Source organism: Balaenoptera borealis, assembly GCF_965194805.1.
Source record: "Balaenoptera borealis genome assembly, chromosome: 10".
Taxonomy (NCBI): domain Eukaryota; kingdom Metazoa; phylum Chordata; class Mammalia; order Artiodactyla; family Balaenopteridae; genus Balaenoptera; species Balaenoptera borealis.
The window spans coordinates 57,541,294-57,560,778 of NC_138874.1; the positions used below are offsets into that span (position 1 = coordinate 57,541,294).

The window sequence follows — 19,485 nt, forward strand, 5'->3', positions numbered from 1 at the left end:
ATCGTGGCCCGGGCTGCCCACCCTGGACTGGTGTCAGGGACCCCAGGGTCCTGGCCTAATTGAGCCTCTTACCCTTTGCGGGGATGGAGTCAGCCCTGGAACAACACTTGTGACTGAAGTGGCTGTCAGCTGGGGCGAGGGGGCATTCAGGCTTGCCACCAAAACTCCTCGTGGTATGGGCTGGACAGTGTCAGCAGCAACAGGTGCTTGTGCCCTGCTCCCCACGCAGCTCAACCCCCTTGCTCAACACACACCCACCAAGGCCAACCAATCACATAATAAACATATATTTATAGATATACAATTTCAGAATTCTATTTCAAGAAATACAGCTTCTCAGTGGATCCATTAGGATCTATGTTCTTATTGCACATGGCTCAGCCCGTCTAGGGACATCTACTGAAACCAGAGGGTTGGGGTGGTGGGAGCCGAGCACCAGGGCCACCACGGGCAGGGTGCTCTCACCCACATCCAGTTCTGAGCATCTCTTTGGGCGGGGGCGGGGGGGGGGGAGGGCGCTTCATCACAGGGCAGGACCTTGTTTAAAAACCGTATTTGACATTTCTCCTTAACCAAGCTCCCTTTCCCAGCAAGAATCCTATTTGTTGGGGGACTTTTATAAAAAGAGCCAAGAGAAGCTCTGGGAGGGTGGTGATCCCCTCCTGGCTGGCAGCTTGGGGTAGTAAGGCTTTGGAGGATGGCAGGCTCAATGACACACCCACCACCAGAGGAAAATTTGGGAAAAACGGTAATTCCAAAAGGCCCAGTATAAACTGTGGGAATAAATAAAACCTCCCTCTCTTCCCCTGGCAGCAACTGCTGTTTTGAGAAAAATCCTCATTTGAGGGTGACCATAAGAAAACCCTTCTGGTTCAGGTGCATCCTTTATCCAACGTGCAAGAGAACGCCGGGTGGCATCATGTCCATGGAGGGTAGAGACAGAGGCGCCCACAGTCACGGACTTTCTTCGGGAGTCGGCTTCTGCCCCAGCGTCCTGGGCCCCACGTGGTTGACTCTGGGAGGAAAAGCCTTCTGGAGTCCTTGGTACAAGACTTAGGAAAAACCAGTAGCAACAATGGGGCTGTGCCCTGGGGCACCTATAAGGCAAAACTCACATAGGGACTAAGGGGGGAGGTGGTCAGGCAGAACCTGGTTCCCCTCTCCAACACTGCTGCTCTCAGTGGCATGGGGGGCAGGGGGCTCCTGGGCACCAGGACAAAGCGCCCACCTGAGCTGGCCAAACTTGCGGTGGGTGGTCTCATCCCCACAGGCCATCTGGGGCCTCTACCATGACTCAATACTGACCTGGCACCTGGCCCCAGGAGTCCTTTCTTCCCCCGCAGCCTGCTCCTCTCCAGTTTAACCATACCGCTGGCAACCTTCCAAGTTCTCTGCAGATTTATGCTATCATGATTACTGCTGCCATCAAAAACAGGCTGGGGTTGAGGGGAACGTTAAAAGCTGTGGCCCAACTTTCCTCATGCTGTCAGCTATGGCTAATGTCTAGCCTTCGAAGGACCAGGCTGCCTTCCCCAAACAGGCCTTCTTTTCTAAAACAGGGAAGAAATCAACTCAACAACTTAACCAAATCCCTGCATAGTTTAAAAAGTAGACTATATCTCTATATATCTATATATCTTTATATATGTTATTTACATATAAATAGATATATACATATACACGCATCTATAAATTACATTCTACAGAGAGTTCTCTTTCCTCCTCCTCTCTATCCTTGGCCAACACCTCTGATTACCTCCACTGAGGTGACTGGTGGTAGCTCCTGGGAGGGGGGAAGAAAGGCAGTTGGGTGCCCCCTCCCCCAGCCCTTCCTACAGACATTTGCTGCAAGTTTTACATTCTACTTTCGTTGTCATGGTTTCTGTATCCTAGGAGAGAGCCGATGTGGAGCCTGAGCCTCTGCCAGCCCTGGGAGGAAGGGAAGCAGCCCCATGGCAGGTTTTCCTGTCTGTCCTAACAGCTTTCTGCATTTACTGGGTGAGAGAGAGGGCAGTTGTGCAGCGTCCGGCCTCCAATTCCATTTTAATTTTTTTTTCTTTTTTTGTCTTTCCTTAAATATACAGTTCGTCACCTTGGCTCAGTGCATGTCACCACAAATTCTCCAGGGATTTCATAGTCTGTGGAGGAGAGTGGTAACAGTTAGCTTGGCAGTTACGTGCCCCAGAGCCTCCAGCTCAGCCCACACTAACAAGCCAACTCCTCGGCCCTGTCCGGCGCTGCCCACCTCAGCCCCTGCCCCGTCGCCCTCCTGCAGTCTGTTTCTCTCTCCCAGAGGCACCAGCAAACGGCCTCAAAGCAGAGTCTGTAGCTGGATCCCTGCTGAGGGGACACAGGCAGAGGAGGGGGTGGGCAGCGGACCAACACAAAAAAGAACCATTAGCGGCTCTGCCCACACTCCTCTGGGCTTGGTCCAAGCTGTCCCCTCTGGCAAATGCTGGGAACAGAGCCTGCTATCCACACACAGAGGTAAAGGAGGCAGGGAGCCTGCTACCAGCACCTTTTATCCCCCACTCCTTCTGTGCTAAGGGTTCTCTGTTCGTTCGACCCTGAACTCATGACCTTCTGTTCCCTTCCTCAGACCACAGGTGAGATGCCTGGGTGGGCCGGATGCCTGCGGCTTCCAGGTGCAGTGGTGTTGAGAGGGCCTCTGACCCCACCAGACAAGGACCAGTCTGGGGGCACGGGCCCCTCCTGCTCCCAGCCTGTCGGCTCCCTCCCCTGGGCGCTGTCTGGCTGCCCAACCATCTTGTTCCATTTCCTCCTGCCTGGAAGGACAGGGGAAGAGGAAGGGCTCTCGGCCCACCCGTTCCCACGTGGTTCATCCTGGTGTCAGCTGGGGAGTGTGTGGGGGCTTTCAGGGGCTCAGTAATACTCGGCAGCCTAAATCCCAGGGCACAGATAATAGTCTGCTGCACTTGGGAAAGGGCCATGGGGGACTGGATGGCTGAAGTAGACCAAGGAGGCATGAGTGGCCCTCAGCAGCAGCCTTGGGCACCCCACAGCTCCAGAGCCAGCGAGCAGGGTAGGGTGCTGTGGAGGGGCACTAAAGGGCACTAAAGACTTCAGTTTCCCAGCACACCCCAGAGCTGTCCCAACTCTGCAGGCTGGAGGCCAGGCTGGGGACAGGGAAACTGTGCCGCGATCACAGGCTCCCTCCCTCCCTCCTCCCACCCTCCTCTGCCTCATGACCAAGACCAGAGCTGCCAGGAGTTGCAGGGCAGAGGAGGCCCTGGCTCATACTTGGACCTCGGTGGCAGGCTGGCCCAGGACTATCCATGCAGGGAGGCCTGCACCTCTGACAGTCGGTTACAGCTCGGGGTGCCCATCTTCTGTGCTTTGTGGTACATATCTGCGTCGCCAAAGTAGCGGGCCCGGTACAGCAAGCCTTCCTCTGCAAAGCAATGGGGCAGGGTTAGGGCAACCTCTAAGGCTGCTACAGTGCCTGCTTGGCCTGTGCGGGAGGGGAAAGGTAGTTACAGGCCCAGGAGCTGGGGCAGGGCTGGCTTCCCTTAGGGTAGACCCTGGAGGAGGAAATATGGTCCCACCTTGGGAGCAGAATAGAGGCCCCTTTCTATAGAGTATAGGCGAGGCCAGCCAAAGAGAGAACCTGTTATTCTGGTGAGACGGCCCCAGGGTCCCATGGATAGATCCAGATGCCCAGTCAGTGGGTGGGGAGGAGAAATGTTGTGATCTCTCTCTACATACTCACCTGCGGCAGCCAAACAACAGGCTGATTGCAGTGATTTACGGGAAGCTGGAGGACATCTCCAGGTGGCTCCTGGCTCCCAGCCCCAGGGAAACACAGGGGTGGAGGCCGGTTCTTGGCTAGGACATGGCTGGCGCAGGGCAGTGCCAGGTGCTGGGCCCACAGATCACTGGGGGAGCAGGGCTTTTTCCTTCCCTGCTCTCAAGCTTTGTGCCCCCAAACACACACGCACACACACACACACGCACACACACACACACACACACACATACACACTCACTTTGCTGCTTCTCCTTCCAACAGTTGTTTCGGAGATTGGCAATATAATCGTCTTCCACGTTCCGTTCAACCATTTTGAGGCTGGAGCCCGTGTACTCCTCAGAGAACGTGTCTGCCACGTAGTAAACGACGTTCAGGTGGTCGGTGACTCGCCTGTGGACGTGGCCCACCGACCTGGCCAGAAACAGACCAGGCACAAAGTGGGCTTGGGTCCCCAGGCCCAGGGCAGCTCTAGGGATGACCGGGGCTCCCAACAGGAGGTGTCACACAGGCCACAGGAGCAGCTGCTTCCTTCCCAAACTAGAGCAGGAACTCCACGCTACCCAAATGAGGGTGCGGAGAAAAGGCAGGGAGTCCCTCCCGAATGAGTGGCACAGACCACGGCAAGGCCCTCCTCAGGCCCCCTGCTTACCACACTGCTGCCGGCGCTTCTGCGGAGAAGCCCCTCTCTGGGAGGGCCTGGTCAGGGGAGGAGGGAACCCGGAGCGAGCACAGGCTCCACCTCTACCGAGCTGTGTGACCTGAGCTCCCTGTGCCTCCATTCCCTCATTCATCCCCTAAGCCAATCGTTGCTAAGGGCCTGCCTGTGTATCCAGGAGCTCCCAGTATAGAGTGAAGAGTCTTAGGAACAAAATGACAGGAAGGATTCCAAGGAGTTGCATCCTTCCAGCTCTTGGATTCTATCTTCCAGCTCCAACTGCAGGCTCTGCAGGCTCAGGGAAGAGCCTCAACATGCAGACAGGAGTTAGTGCTCTGGTGAGGACAGCCCCTGTCTGCCCATTCTTGCCTCTCAGCTCTCGGGCTGCAGAGAAAAAGGCTGGCATCAGGCCACAGAGCGCCTGTGCCGGCTGGTGTGGGTCCAGTGGACCGACTCTGCTCCCTGCTGGCTGAGAGGGATCCTGCCAGGCTCCCAGGCAGAGCCGGGCCACTAGATGGGAGCAGAGGGCTTCCAGCAAAAGGAGCTGAGCACCCGATCCTGGGCCAGGTGCTGGAAATAAATGAGGGGAGCTGACGCTTTAAAGGGGCAAATAACTTGCCCAAGTTCACTATCGGTGGTTGAGACCATATAGCCATTCAACAAATGTTGTCAAGCATTTCTAATGAGCCTGGCATTCTACGTGTATTACTCATTTTTCATAAGCAGGTAGATGTTATTATTATTCCCATTTTATAAATGAGGAAACCAGGGCTCAGAGAAGTTATGTAACTACTCCAGGGTCACATAGCTGCTTAGTTAGTAGAGGAGCTGGGATTCAAAGCCACCCTTGCTCTGACTCTAGAGCCCCTGTTCTTCCCATGGCCCCAGGGCCCTCAACCAGAATGGAAGAGAAGAGGTTCTTATTTCAAGGCCAGCAGGTAAGATGGGGAGAGTGTCATGCAGCCTGTGAAATCATATGCAAACCAGGTGTATGTGCAGTGTTCTAGGGGAAAGATCTGCAGGTTTCATTGCATTTTCTTAGGGGACTATGATCCTTAAAAGATCAAGAACCTCAGCTTCACAGGGAAAGTCTGGATTCTAAGCAGCTTTCTGCATTTTGATCAAGAACCCGCTGGATGAGGACGGGAAGGAAGGCCCCTGATGGGGGCTGAGACTCAAAGGCCCCCATCTACCCAGCATCCCTGCCTCACCCCAGCTGCAGGTACTCACGGTCTCAGGCTGAGACTGTAGGGTGGACTGGAAACCATGAGCTGGCTGAGAGCTGACACGAGGATCAGGATGAGGATGGGCATCAGCTGGACAAACACCCCCAGCCCACCCTGCAGGGAAGAGCCAACGGTCACCCAAGCCGGACCCGGGCGGGGGGCGACGCTGGCGGCAAACGCCACCAGCTCCCCCAGCACAATGGAGTCCGGATGGCAGCCAGCTGCCATGCAGATAGGCCATGACGCCGCTCCCTCCCCTTCCCTCCCACGGGTCCCCAAAATACAGAAACTCCTCTACCTGCCAGTTTCCCCAGATAAAAACAAAGCAGCAACTGGGGTTACACGCTGGGGTAGGAGGTGGGTATACGTATTCACTTGTGAGAGAATACCAAAAAAAAAGTGAGCAAAAGCGTCTGCCTCCAGACACTTGGGAGGCAGGGCTGGAGAGAGACCTTCCCTATATACACCCTTCTGAATTCTGAACCATATGACTATATTAACAATTTAAAAGCTGCCAGTTAAGAAATTATAAATAAAAAAATTTGTTCACTGTGTGATAATCTGTGATTTAAAAAACTCTTCTGTATGTTAAATACACACAAAATAAAAGTTTAAAACATGGATAAAAACAGAAGGCCACATTATCAGAGCAAAAGAGAACCCCTCTGCCTGGCGTAATTTTAAATATTCTGCAACTGTCCGCAGTATTTTAATCTTAGCTAACTGCTTTAATTTTAGTCAGCCAGCTGGTCTTATAATCTGTGGCATTCAAAATGTTTGATGCACTGTCTTGTTACAGCTTTTATATACTTTTTTTCTAATAAATTTTATTTATTTATTTATTTACTGGCTGCGTTGGGTCTTCGTTGCTGGGCACGGGCTTTTTCTAGTTGTGGTGAGCAGGGGCTGCTCTTTGCTGTTATTTATTTATTTATTTATTTATTTATTCATTCATTCATTTATTTATTGGCTGCGTTGGGTCTTCGTTGCTGGGCACGGGCTTTTTCTAGTTGTGGCGAGCAGGGGTTATTCTTTGTTGCGCTGCGTAGGCTTCTCATTGCGGTGGCTTCTCTTGTTGCAGAGCATGGGCTCTAGGCACGTGGGCTTCAGTAGGTGTGGCTCACGGGCTCTAGAGCACAGGCTCAGTAATTGTGGTGCACGGGCTTAGTTGCTCCACGGCATGTGGGATCTTCCTGGACCAGAGATCGAAGCCGTGTCCCCTGCACTGGCAGGCGGATTCTAAACCACTGCGCCACCAGGGAAGTCCCTGTATACATTTTTAAAGAGTGCTGAAAAGAAGCAAGAAGAGCCAGCCCTATGTTGTCATCCTTTACAATTCTATCGTTAAGTTTAACTTTCCGTTGCTTGGAAAATGTCACTTTGGATTTACCAAATTGACCGGGACTTCCCCGGTGGTGCAGTGGTTAACAATCCGCCTGCCAATGCAGGGAACATGGGTTCACGCCCTGGTCCAGGAAGATCCCACATGCCGCGGAGCAGCTAAGCCCGTGCGCCACAACTACTGAGCCTGCGCTCTAGAGCCCGCGAGCCACAACTACTGAAGCCTGCGCACCTAGAGCCCGTGCTCCGCAACAAGAGAAGCCACCGCAATGAGAAGCCCGCGCACCGCAACTAAGAGTAGCCCCCGCTCGCCGCAACTAGAGAAAGCCCGCGCACAGCAACAAAGACCCAATGCAGCCAAAAATAAATAAAATTAAATCTTAAAAAAAGGAAAAAAACCCAAAAGAACAAATGGACCTCACAAAGGCCATTCACACTGGAACCTGCCTGCAGGTAGAGAAATTTCTGCATTACATTCCCCAGCAGAGGCCATGAAACCCCTACTCTGGCTGTGGGTGCTGGGCAGTATGGCTCCCTCTGGTGTCCCTCAGCGGGATGGCACGGGGGGACCAAGATGGCTTCCCGGCTGAAGTTCTGGGGGCACTGCTGCCGCAGAATGTCAGCGAGGGGTATCACTCCCCAGCCCAGGCCCCATCCCCTCGGGTGGCACCGGGCACCCTCCCCGTCCCTTCCCCAGCGCTCTCCTCACTCACATCACCCTGGTTCTCCCTGCGGTCCTGCCTTTGATGGTACGTGTAGCGCATGCGGCCGTTGCTATAGACATGGACGTTACCTGGGGGGTCAGAGGGACTGAGTCAGGAGTGGGGCTGCTGGGAACGGGAGAGGCTGGCATCCAGTCTCCCACCATCACCACCAGGGAGGCCTGGCTGTCGGGACAGCGGGGGCACTTACTAGACGGGAAGCCACCTCCAAAGAACATGTTGAAGAGGTCTTCAGGGGAGATGTCGGCTTCAAAGCCGCGGTGGAAGTCCCCGTGCCCATGGCCGTGCCGGGCTGCCTGGTTCTTGTCATCGCCAAACTGGTCATACTGCTTCCTTTTCTCTGGGTTGCTAAGTACTGCGTATGCTGTGCCAATGGCTAGAAGGAAGGTAGAACGGTCAGGCCCGAGGATGCTGGGGGTGCAGCTGGAGGCGCCAATGGCGGTCAAGCGCTCACTTCCTTCAGGTACTCAAGTGGTGCTCTAGGAAGCAGGAGTCCTAGGGGCCAGCGGGAAGTCTGGCTGTTGAGCAAGAGGGGGCGGGTGGGGGACATGCAGGAGTACCTCTAAGTGAATGCGGGCAGCCTGGGCTGGGTGGAGGATTAATGCTCAGGCTCCTTACTCTCCACCTCGCGACGACGGTCCGATTTTTTCTACGCGCCAGGCCCTTTATGGGCATTATCTTTCTTACTCCTAACAACCCATCGCCATTTTACCAATGAGAAAACTGAGGCTCAGAGAGCTGAAGTGTCAGCTCACACACGTCTGATGCTGCAGAACCAGGAATCAAACCCAGGTGTGTCTTGCTTCAAGTCTGCTCTCTGACTTTATGAAAACCACCAAAATGCCCCTACCTCATCGCTCTCTCTTGAGGTGTCCAGTGGGATGGGGCATCCCTTTCTGGAGGGTATGTAATCTTGAAGTCATAGCACGACATGAGGGCTGAACAAACATGTGATGTGCTGTTGTAAACCGGAGAGCAGCAGGAACTCCGAGGAGGGGCCACGTCCCCCGGCTCACCACTGCTGGTGGTGTGGCATGGCGAGCCCTGTCTTCCCTGGGGTCCAGGTCCCAGCCGCTCTTCCTTGGCGCAGCCCTGGGGCCTCCCCATTAGAGCTCCCCAGGTGGGAGGCCTGTGCCCCGAAGGCCCCAGCTCCGAGCCCTCCTTCGTCTCTTGCTCCTTCTCCAGCGGCCCACTCTCTCAAAGGAGTAGGTCAAAGCTGCATCTCTTCACAACCTGCAACCCCTGAGAATAAGGAGAATGCTCCTCCTGCTCCCATTGTGACAGGGCCCCGAGGCCAGGTGTGGTCTCTCAGTGCCTGTCGGGGCAGGGCTGCAGGCAGAGGTCAGGGCTGGAGAAACATGAACCACAGCTACCCTGCCTCCCCAGTCCCATTCTCCTTCTTCCCCTGGGGCTGGCGGACCAGCAGAGGGAAGACGCCTGCAGACTGCCTCACTGGGGACCAACCCCAAGCAGCCTGGAATGGAGCACCTGGGGCAGTGCTGTGAGACAGCACACTGGGTCTTGGGGTCTGCTCTGCCGCAGACTCCCCACTGGCTGTGGTCCCAGCCCCCGTACTGCACAGCACCCTGCTTGGGCCAGACAGGGCTAGTCACCATGCCATCCCCCAGAGGGAGTGAGCCTAAGATCCTGAAGGTTCCACTGAGGACAAGGTGGGTGTGAGAGAAGAGATGTCTGTGGAACTGCAGCGCCCAGCAACTCAGTGCTGGCACAGAACCGGCAAGTGTGCCTGATTTGTTCAGTGAAAATATAAATGATTAAAGGGCAGCTTATCATTTCAGCCAGAACTGAAGCACCCACCCCAGAACCAACAGACCCTGAGGCCAGAGAGACTTTCACATCCCCCCAGGGCAGGCCCTAGGCTGCGTGTGGTGTGAGAGGGACAGGGGGTGTGTATAAAGAGGCCAGGGTGGGTTGGCCACGGCTGCTGGTGCTGAGGAGGCCACCAAACTCTGACTCAGGGCCACCCAGTTTCTCAGCACAGGGAAACTATTACCAAGATCCCAGGATGAGGAAGTGAACATGGGTGAGTCAGGAGGCCTGCTTCTGCCCCTCAACCACCATGTGACCTTGGAGAAGCCACCGGTCCTCTCTTGCCTCAGCTCCCCTCCTGTAACCCCCGGGGAGTGAGGGGCAAGGAGAGAGAGGAGTGGCGCCATCTGTGCTCTGACAGACCATGTGGCTGGAGGTGGCTACTAGGACCTTCTTCCCAGGAAGCAGCTCCTGAGCTGGGAGGACTTGAGCCACTTCCCAAGGCCATTTCCTGGAAAAGCCCCTTTTCCCTCCCTCCCTCCTTCCCTCCCTCCCTCCCAAGGACAGGCGATCAAAACAGCCAAACACTAGGGAACCAGGGCCGGCTCACCTTTGAAAGCTTCAGTGGCGCCAGGCGCGCGGTTCTTGTCAGGGTGGAACTTGAGGGCCAGTCTGCGGTAGGCCTTCTTCAGGTCCTCATCTGAGGCCCCTCTGCTCACCCCCAGGATCTCGTAGTAATCTTTACATTGCTTGACCCTAGAGAAGGGAGAGGAGCTTGGTGGGGGACCTCTACGTGGGCCCAGGTGGGGAGGTGTGGCGGGCGAGGAAAGAGCAGTGTGGGTGCACAGCTCTGAGCAGGCTTGGGGACCAGCAGGACAGGCCCAGTAGAGACAGCAAGAATACACTCAGGATTCAAGAGGGGGCAGTCGCTGTTTCTGCCAGGCCAGGAACCATTTCCCTGAGCTAACAGCACCCTCACTGCAGGCAACCACAGAAGGACTGTCGGTGTCCGTCAATCAGGGGCCTCTGCCCAAGGGCAGGTGTGTTCCAGGCTCTGCCAGCTCTACTCTCCTGGCTATCCGAGTCTGAGGGGGTAACACAGAGGCCAGACACGGCAGGTGTCTGTTCACCCCATCACAGGGCCCTGAAGAGACGCTGTTTCTCTTCCACTGACTCTTATTCCTGGGGTCCCTGGAGAACCCCTGACTCTTGGCCCACAATCAGTTTCTATTGCTTATAACCCATGGGCTTGTCTGGTCAAAATCCTGTCTGGTCAGAAAGACGTAAATTTGGCAAATGCTTTTATGGCAAACTATAGTCACGCTGGGTCACACAGAGGCTGAACCCCAGGCCTGAAGCTTGCCAATGTCTTCACTAGCACCCAGGCCCACGTGGGAATGACTGCAGAGGGATTCCCGAGGCCGGCTGGTAGGGAGGCCTCAGGAGAAACGGGAGCAGGAGTAGCTACTGCTGAGAAGCCTTGGCTGGACCGGCTCAGCCTGGTAGCGAGCTGCTCTGTGCAGGGTCGGCCCAAGCCTTGGAGGGATAACCGTCTCCCGTCTCCACTCTACCCCACACAGGCTCTGATCCGAAAGGGCCTTTGCTGGGGGCAGGAGTGTGGGTTGGGGGAGTATCTGGAGGGGAGACCAGGCCTCATCTCTGACAAACAGGGCTGTGTAAAGAGGCCCAGGACCTGCTGGCCAGTGGCAGAGGAAGCCAGCAGCGTCAGCTTTTCCAGCCTCTGCTGTGGGCTGTCTTGGTGGGAGGAACAGTGGAGCCCTGAGGCCGGCACTCCAGAGCCTCGTGGGAAACAAGGAGAGGGCCTGGTGAGCTCGGCTTCTTGAACCTCCTCCAGCCTTAAGACCCTCCCAGGTGAGGTGTATGACAGGCTGCAGGAAGCCTTCTCTAGAGTTGAAAATGTCCCAACACACCAGGCTCTGGCCCCTGCCCACCTGCCCAGCCCTCTACCTTTTCACGGCCGCTACTTGTTCGGCAGTGTAGCCTTTGGTGCTCTCTCCTCCTCCGGCTTCACCGTTGGCCGAGGGGGCGCTGGCCCCACCTGCTTTCCTATGGGTCGCCTGGGTTGCCTCGGCGGGTTGCGGTTGGTCGCCGGCCGACTGTGGTTTCTGGTTGAGGGACTTGATCAGGGCTGTGCAAAAGCAAGGAAACTATTCAGGGCTCCTCCTCCAGCAAGGCCATGTGCAACGGCTGAGGGACTGCCTGGCCCTGGGAGATCCCGGGACCCCCACATCCCACCCAGTCTTTTTCCCAACGAAGCTCGCTCCTTCCCTGACTTGGGCCTGTGGAGGGCTAACGGGATAGTTGCCTGCTCTCTTAGGATCCACAGTTCTTAGGGTATAGATCATTTTTAAACTCAGCACAAAAATAAACCATTAACGCTTTAGGTTTTTAAAATCCCAAAGTGGACTTCCCTGGTGGCGCAGTGGTTGAGAATCTGCCTGCCAATGCAGGGGACACGGGTTCGATCCGTGGTCCGGGAAGATCCCACATGCTGCGGAGCAACTAAGCCCGTGAGCCACAACTACTGAGCCTGCACGCCACAACTACTGAGGCCCGCGCCTAGAGCCTGTGCTCTGCAACAAGAGAAGCCACCGCAAGGAGAAGCCGTCACATGGCAACGAAGAGTAGCCCCCGCTCGCCGAAACTAGAGAAAGCCCGCGTGCAGCAATGAAGACTCAACACAGCCATAAATAAATAAATAAATAAATAAATAAATAAAATCCCAAAGTAATGTGTTTAATAGCCACCCTCCGTTGAGTGAGAAGATGGGCAAAGTACTCTGTAATGGGGATTCCACTTAGCAGGACCATCTGAGTCAGCTGGGATTGGTCAGAAGGCTTCCTGGAGAAGGCTTCCTCTCCCTTAGCCATGGAGAGGAATGGGGGGGCACTGATTCTGCCCCAGAGGGCCAGGGGTGGTGTGAGACTCAGGACTAACATCGGCTGTGCTCACTGCTTGCTATTGTTTACCTTTTCCAAATGGCTGGCCACATCAAATGTCCTACTTCAATGTTCATAGTCTATACAGGGCCTTAGCTGTCACCCTCAGAGAGGGTCACAGTTACTCAAACCCAAGTCCTTGGTGCCTGCCGACTCAATGAGGAAAGGCCCATATCTCTGGCAGGAGTCCCCTGTGCCCATTTATTACAGGCACATAACCAGCTGTGAGCCCCCTAGTCACGCCTGGGGTACAGCACCCTGGGAAACCAGGCATCTGGACCACTGCAGGGACCCAGGACACCTCTGTGCAGAGCAAGGATGGCAGCACAGCCTGGATGGTCATCAGCTTCCTTCAAATGTGCCAGGTGCTTGCGGGGCTCCAGGCACCGTGCTGGGTGTCAGACACTCTCTACTGCGACGCGTGTGGGTCTCACCCAAAGCCTGGAGCAGGGCTCGCTGAGAGCAGAGCACTGGGGCTCAAGTGGACCACTGTGTCCCGAGCCACCGCTGCCCGTGAATTGCAGTAAATTCACGTGTTCTCACTGAGTCAGCAGCTGGGAAATCCAAACACAGAGGCTGACAGGTGAGCCCGCCCTGCATGATGGGGTGGAGAGGCTCCTGTAGCAAAGCCTGAGAAGGTGCTCAGAGAGGAGAGAGTGATGAGTGCTCACTATGAGTCAGCAGGCCTCGACACGGTGCTCTACATGTATTCGCCCATTTAACCTTGATAGTGACTTTAGAGCTGGGTCTTATTACTGCCATCCCTGTTGTAAGGAAGGAGCTGCATTTGATCACCTTGCCTGTGGCTATACGAGATGAGTAGCAGCACTTAAATTCCAGGATGTCCAGCTCCTGAAACCACGCTCTTGACTACGTTGCTATCCCAGACCACAGGAGCCTGGCAGGGGGAGCCCCTTCCAGCACAGCTGTTCCAAGAGAGAAGTTCATTCACAAAGACCCAGGTTTCAAATCTCAGGTCAGCCACTTCCTAACACTCTGACCCTGGCTGATCTGTGAAATTGCTCGGAATCTCGCTTTCCTCACAGTAGATAAGGATGAAATGAGATGTGTATAAGCACCTGGCACAAAGACTGACATAGAGTAAACGTTCGAAATGAGGGGCTGCTAATACTGTGACCTGGGCTGATGAACTGGCTCGCCAGGGAGGTGAGGGGACCCAAGGTGTGGGCGCTGGGGAGCTGCAAGTCTTAGGAAGGCAAAGTCTCAGCACCCAGCAGGCTTTGGACCCAGTTGTAACTGTGAGACATCAGGCCGTACCAGGCTCCAGGTCTATGCCAGGCACCAAGGAAATGGCAAAGGAAGAAACCAACAGGTAAAGCGACGCTGATCAAGATGGCACTGAGGCAGGAGCTGGTTAGCTGGTTTCCTAGGGCTTTTAAAGAAGCTGTTTATTTCGATTTCTCTGGAAGCCCCAGTGGTCCAGGCTGATGCCCTAAGGACAACACGACCAGCCATTCAGTTGCTGTAGATGCACAGGAGCATCAGCCAGGAGATGGGATGGACTCTCTCCAGTACCTTTCAGGGAAGATTCTGGAAGCTTTTTAGGCAGTTACATGGAATCAGCCCCTCTAATTTCCCTACACTGCAAAAAGTGAGCCCAAAGGGGAATGGATGTGCTCTGGGTCACACAGAACGTTCCTGTTTGAGGTGGCAATTCAAGATTTCTGGTGTTGACAATTAAGTCTCTCTTGTGGCCTGGACATCCCCTCTGCTAGGCCCCAAATGTGGCCGCCTCATCCTGTCTCACTGTTACATCCCTCATGGCACAGTGGCTGATAGGCAAAGTAACAAAAGAGTAGGAGATAGAATAGTTTAATGTGGCGATGGAGTTAGACAGACATGATTGGGTTCAAATCCTGACTCTGCCCCTTCCCAGTAAAGCTGGCAGACACTTAAAAAGAAGGGAAATTGGTGGAAGAGACCAAAGCTGGGGTGGGGGCAGTAGCAGCTCAGGTAGATGTGAGAGCATTTCTACGGCCAAAGCTACTAGGGGAGGCCCCTCCTCAAACCCAGACTGGAGAGTCAGACTGCCCAGCTTCAAACCTGGCCTGCCACTTGCTAGCAGAGTCACCTTGGACAAGTTAACTTAGCTTCTCCATGTAAAATTGTATCTCCCTCAAGAAACTTGAAGGAGTAAATCAGTAAATGAGTGAATGCTTACAAAGGACTGAGCACAGTGCCCAGCAAACACGGTGTCATCTGTTACTGTAACTTCATCTCCAGGTGTCTCTATGTACCTGCAGTGCCCAAGCTAAGTGAGGAGAGGTACGCTGGATTAGGGAAGGAGCCTGGGAGTGGGGCTGGACAGTCTGGGGCCTTTGCTAATTAGCCATGTGGCCTTGTCAAGTTATCTAATTCCTCAGTGAAGACACAGTCCCTGCCCTCACAGAGTTGTTCAGGGGGTAAGTAAGATTCCATGAAATAAGGTAAATGGAAGGACTGATCACACAATGGGGGGTGCGCTCAGTCCTTCAATAGACAGCCCCACCCTGGACCTTGCCAGCCCTGGTACATCCCTCATTCCTGGACCCTGAATGCCAAACTCTCTCAGCTACCAATCCTCCCTTCTCCCGTGCGCTGGCCTTCCTGACTTAGCCTGGACCCCAGAGCCAGCCATTGCATAGAATCTTGAGCAGCCTTTGGCATGGACCTGGAGTCTGGGACGGCCTGACATCTCACGGTTACAACTAGGTCCAAAGCCTGCTGAGTGCTGAGACTTTATCTTCCGAAGCCCTGAGTTCCCCAGCACCCCACCTTGGGTTCCCTCACCTCCCTGACCAGCCTGTTCCCGTGGCTGGCCAGTTCATCAGCCCAGATCACAATATTACCAGCTACTCATTCTGAACTGTGTCAGTCTCTGTGCCAGGTGCTTCCACAGAATCTGAGGCAGCCGAGCTGTCCTCCATGGCTAACCCTCACTTTGTACGCTGGGGAAACTGAGGCCTGCAGATGTTCTCATCAGCTCCCTGGAAAACACTGTGCCTTCCATCATTGTCGCTAAGCCTGCAGTGAAGCCAAGGGCTACCAGGCTGCAGAAGCTGGACAGAAACTCTCAGAAAGGGACAGACTGGCCCCCTGCCCTGTGACTTCCCAGCTCAGGGCCCCGCTACATCTGTCCAGCCCTCGGTGCCTCCCCATCCCACCTCCTGCGGCAGAGTTTCAAGTCCCCTCACATCCTTTCACTGTGAGGTCCCTTGGCCCTTCGAGGTTCCTCTGAGCCTCCTCTCACCCCAGCCCTCCGTCTGTCCTTCCACTTCTCCAAGGCCAAGCTTCCACCCATGCTCTCGCGCCTTTCCCTTTCATTTCTCGACCTGCCCTTTTCCCACGCGGCCTCTGCAGCAACCGACAGTGCTGCTCACAGCCTCCCTGACACATGGCTCCATGGCTACCTGGCCACTGCCCTCTCCTGGGACTGCCTCTTCCTGCTGTTGCTCTAGCTCACTCTCCTGCTTCCTCTGTCTCTGCCTATTGCCTAAGGGCAGATGTGGCGATGGTCGTGCCTGCAGCAGCCTCTGCTACACGTTTCACACTTTCCCACAGTGACCTCAGCCAGGCACAACTCCAGTGGGTTCCAACCAACTGATGACAGCAGACTTTCAGCAGGAATCGCGAGCTCTCTCCTGAGCTCCAAGCTGACAGCTTCTTTGGAACATCCCACAGGCACCTTGCACTCTGCCCACCTCTTCCCACCCATGCTCTTCAGCCTTGGTTTCTTCCTGGTCACACAGGCTTGAATTCTGAGTCCCCATTTCTCCTCAGCATCCTTCTCTCACAGAAGGCTCGGTACCTTTCCTCCAGTGACTTTATCCTGATCCGTGCTGCCTTATCTCAGGCCCTCATAACTCCTAACCCACTCAAGGCAAGTGTCTCCCAACAGGTTTCTGCCTTGAGTCTCTCTTCCCACTGATTAACTCTTTATGCTGTTCTCTATTTTTTTAAAAAATAAATTTATTTATTTGTTTGTTTTTTATTTTTGGCTGTGTTGGGTCTTTGTTGCTGTGTGTGGGCTTTTCTAGTTGCGGTGAGCGGGGGCTACTCTTTGTTGCAGTACGCGGGCGTCTCATTGTCGTGGCTTCTCTTGTTGCGGAGCACGGGCTCTAGGCACACGGGCTTCAGTAGTTGTGGCACGCAGGCTCAGGAGTTGTGGCTCGCAGGCTCTAGAGCGCAGGCTCAGTGGTCGTGGTGCACGGCTTAGTTGCTCTGCGGCATGTGGGATCTTCATGCTGTTCTCTTTTTAAGAACAGTACCCTTATCTTCCTCCTGCTATCAAAAACTTCAGTAGTTTTTTCCATTAACTACAGAATAAAGTGAAAATATCCTGGCATGGCAGGAAAGAATTCCCACCATCTGGCTCCATCCTATTTTCCAACCATAGTCCTCTGTACACTCAAATTACTACCTCCACAGCCTCCACATCTTGTTAAACTCAATTCCTTCCCCCACACCTCTTACAATTTCCAGCCTCCATGTCTTTTTCCCCCGTATGCCCTTCTCAAGTCTCCTACCTTCCTCCAAAGTACAGTTCAAATGCGGCCTCCCATTCTACTCCCTGAAGCCTTCCCTCGCTGTGATCTACAATTATTTTTATGTCCCTGTCATGATACTGCTTATAGTTTATCCTCCACGCCGCACCCGCCCCCCATCTCCACCTCAGCAGACTGAACTCATGGAGGAAAGGGACTGGATTTTTCACATCCATCTTTAAGTTCTCAGCATCTAACACTGTGCTTAATTTTTGTTTAATCACAGCTCTTGTTTTATGGTTTGCAATATTATGTTTTCTGTAACTCTGTCTCCTTCACTAGATCGGAAGCTCCTTAAGGTGAACAATCATGTCTTACCAATCTTATTACCACTTAGCAACAAGCAGAGACTTTACAAATGAAACAAAAGAAAGAAGTCTTTGCATTAAATACGTATCTGGAATGAGTTCAAACTTTAAACATCAAGTGTAGACAACTACCTAATATTTTTTAACCAAGGTTTCCCCATCTCAAGCCCAAATTACCCCCACATCCTTGTCAGCTCAGTGCAGGGCTGCAGATGGCACAAGGTGAAGTTCACAGAGAATCACAAGCCATATACTCTTTTCAGAATAACATGAATATGACAAATATGCAGCAGGTCACTCTTCTGCCTGAGCAAATTCCAGTACTTGTGCCCCAGGAAGGACACCCATCCAAGCACCTGAACTGGACCAGGGGGCTTGCTGACAGAAGAGCTCCACAGGCCATGTTGTTACCATCCTTTCTTGGCTGCCTGTTTCTGAACCCTTGAAGTATCAGAGTCAGACAGAACGCTGAGAGCTGGAAGCCCCCCCCCCCCCCCGCCATATAGAGGGCTCCCCTTTTACAGAGTGTGATTTCACAGAAAAGTTCCTTGAGCAGGTTACCTCAGGAGTCCTGGAAAATACAGACTGAAACTCTCTCTAAGGCAAACAGGCCAAAGATCAACCCGCAGAATCAGGAGGGAGAAAAATTCAGGCATTCCAGGCTGCCTCTTCCACCACTATTACCCTTTCTCAATTTCATAACGCAGGCAAGAAGGGTTAGAAGGCTGACTGCTGCTGTTCAGTTTCATTTCATTCCTTTACTAAACATGTAGAGAGTCACAGAACTTTGCAATTTCTAGCTATGTAATCCTGGGTAATTCCCTGGCCTCTGAGGTTATTTCCTCATCTATAGAACAAAGATGATGATCTTTGCTCTGCCTCCCTGATAGGGCAGGCTCAAGAGAGAAAATGCACTGAAAGAGCTCTCTAAACTGAAAAGCCCTATGGGTATGATTGTTATTCACATTATCTGTGCCAACCCTCTAATTTTCCAGTTGAGGAAACCCAAGCTCAGAAAGATCACATGGTAGCAGTTAGGATGAGAACCCAGGTCTTCTGAGTACCTGCTATAGGCCACTTTACTAAGTGGTAACTGCAGGCGCAAAATCTGTATCTTTAATGGACAACCTCTTTCTCCCCTCCAGCGTGTATGAAGAAAAACTCCAAATAAGACTTAGGTTAAAGAAAAAAAGGGTTCCTGGGTAGAGAGAGGTGATCAGTAGTATAGACAACCTCACCATTCCCTCTTTGGTTTGGAAACAGACCAGGGCCGCTTAGCAGCCTGTGGCTGTCCAGCCGTCCATATGGCCGGCCATTGATGGACTCCTGGGGGCGAGGGTGGGTGGGGGAGGATAAGGCCATCGCTCTGAATCTCGCAAGCGGGAGAAGAGTCTCCAGGAGGGAGTGAAGAGCCCGGTCTCAGGACAGACGCTCCAAGATGGTGTGTGGAATGTGAAAAAGGCAGGCTCTAGTTTGGGGAGGGTGGTCCCCGGCCCTCGCCGGGAGACGTGCGAGGGAGTGAAGATATGGAGATGCCTTTTCAGGCCGTCCGAAGGTCGGAAGTCCTCTTTCCCTCTATAGAACTCATTCTCTCCTTCAGAGGAGTTATCTTTATTTTCCTGAACTATAATATTTTCAGGCCGGCAACTGCCCTTGGGCCACCGAAAGGCCCCTTGGGAAAAGTAGTTTCGATTTCTCTTCCACGTAAGTTCCTTTCGCCCCGTCTGCCAGCGCCTCTCATTCTTGGGAACTCCAAATCTCAGAGCGTTCTGCAAGCACCTGGAAATCTGAAGTCGCTGTCGCCCCTGTCATCAGGTGTCCAGCATCCCGGAGAGGCGTGGGAGCCAAAGACTACACCTCCCGGCGGCCACCGCGCGTCTCAGTGCGCAGGCGTAGCCGCGCCTCGCCACCCCTCCCCCTCCTCCAACTGCTCCCGTCGGTCCGTTCCCGTATTCCCCCCTTCAGTTCTAATGTCCCCTCCGTGTCTCCGGCACCTCACACTCACCGCGAACTCGCGGCGTCGGGTACAGCCGCTGCGCCTTCTCCAGGAAGCGGAGCGCCCGGTCGGGCTGGTTGCTCTGGATGGCCTTGAGAGCGATGCTAATACAGCGCTCGGCTTCATCCTTGTTGGACTCCATGGCGGAACCAGAGCGCGGAACCAGGGAGGGGGAGGCCGGGAGAGCGAAGAGC

The 19,485-nt window shown here is 54.0% G+C and overlaps 1 protein-coding gene across 5 annotated transcripts; it reads right to left on the bottom strand.

Moving 5' to 3' along the window:
• Positions 1-271: 271 nt before the first annotated feature.
• Positions 272-19,462, bottom strand: DNAJB12 (DnaJ heat shock protein family (Hsp40) member B12). 5 transcript variants are annotated; one of them, XM_082406894.1, is made up of 9 exons: positions 19,301-19,462; positions 11,452-11,632; positions 10,094-10,239; positions 7,904-8,089; positions 7,705-7,784; positions 5,655-5,764; positions 4,008-4,180; positions 3,315-3,412; positions 272-2,138 (listed from the first exon to the last, which is right to left on the bottom strand). In XM_082406894.1, exons 1-9 carry the CDS (start codon positions 19,431-19,433, stop codon positions 2,109-2,111), a joined length of 1,137 nt encoding a protein of 378 aa, XP_082263020.1. In that variant the 5' UTR covers positions 19,434-19,462; the 3' UTR covers positions 272-2,108. The 5 variants fall into 5 exon arrangements, with proteins under 5 accessions (XP_082263020.1, XP_082263022.1, XP_082263024.1 ...); XM_082406896.1 differs by having other exon boundaries at positions 3,268-3,412; XM_082406898.1 differs by having other exon boundaries at positions 272-1,015; positions 3,262-3,412.
• Between the last annotated feature and the right edge of the window lie 23 nt (positions 19,463-19,485).

What these genes read in the sequence shown, in the direction of transcription:
- DNAJB12 (XM_082406894.1), bottom strand. Translation starts at nt 19,433, where the DNA reads ATGGAGTCCAACAAGGATGAAGCCGAGCGCTGTATTAGCATCGCTCTC. An exon ending in CAAGTAGCGGCCGTGAAAAG is followed by an intron (nt 10,240 to 11,451) that starts GTAGAGGGCTGG and finishes TCCCTTCTCTAG; the next exon opens with GGTCAAGCAATGTAAAGATT. An exon ending in TTGGAAGGAGAAGCAGCAAA is followed by an intron (nt 3,413 to 4,007) that starts GTGAGTGTGTAT and finishes ATTGCTTTGCAG; the next exon opens with AGGAAGGCTTGCTGTACCGG.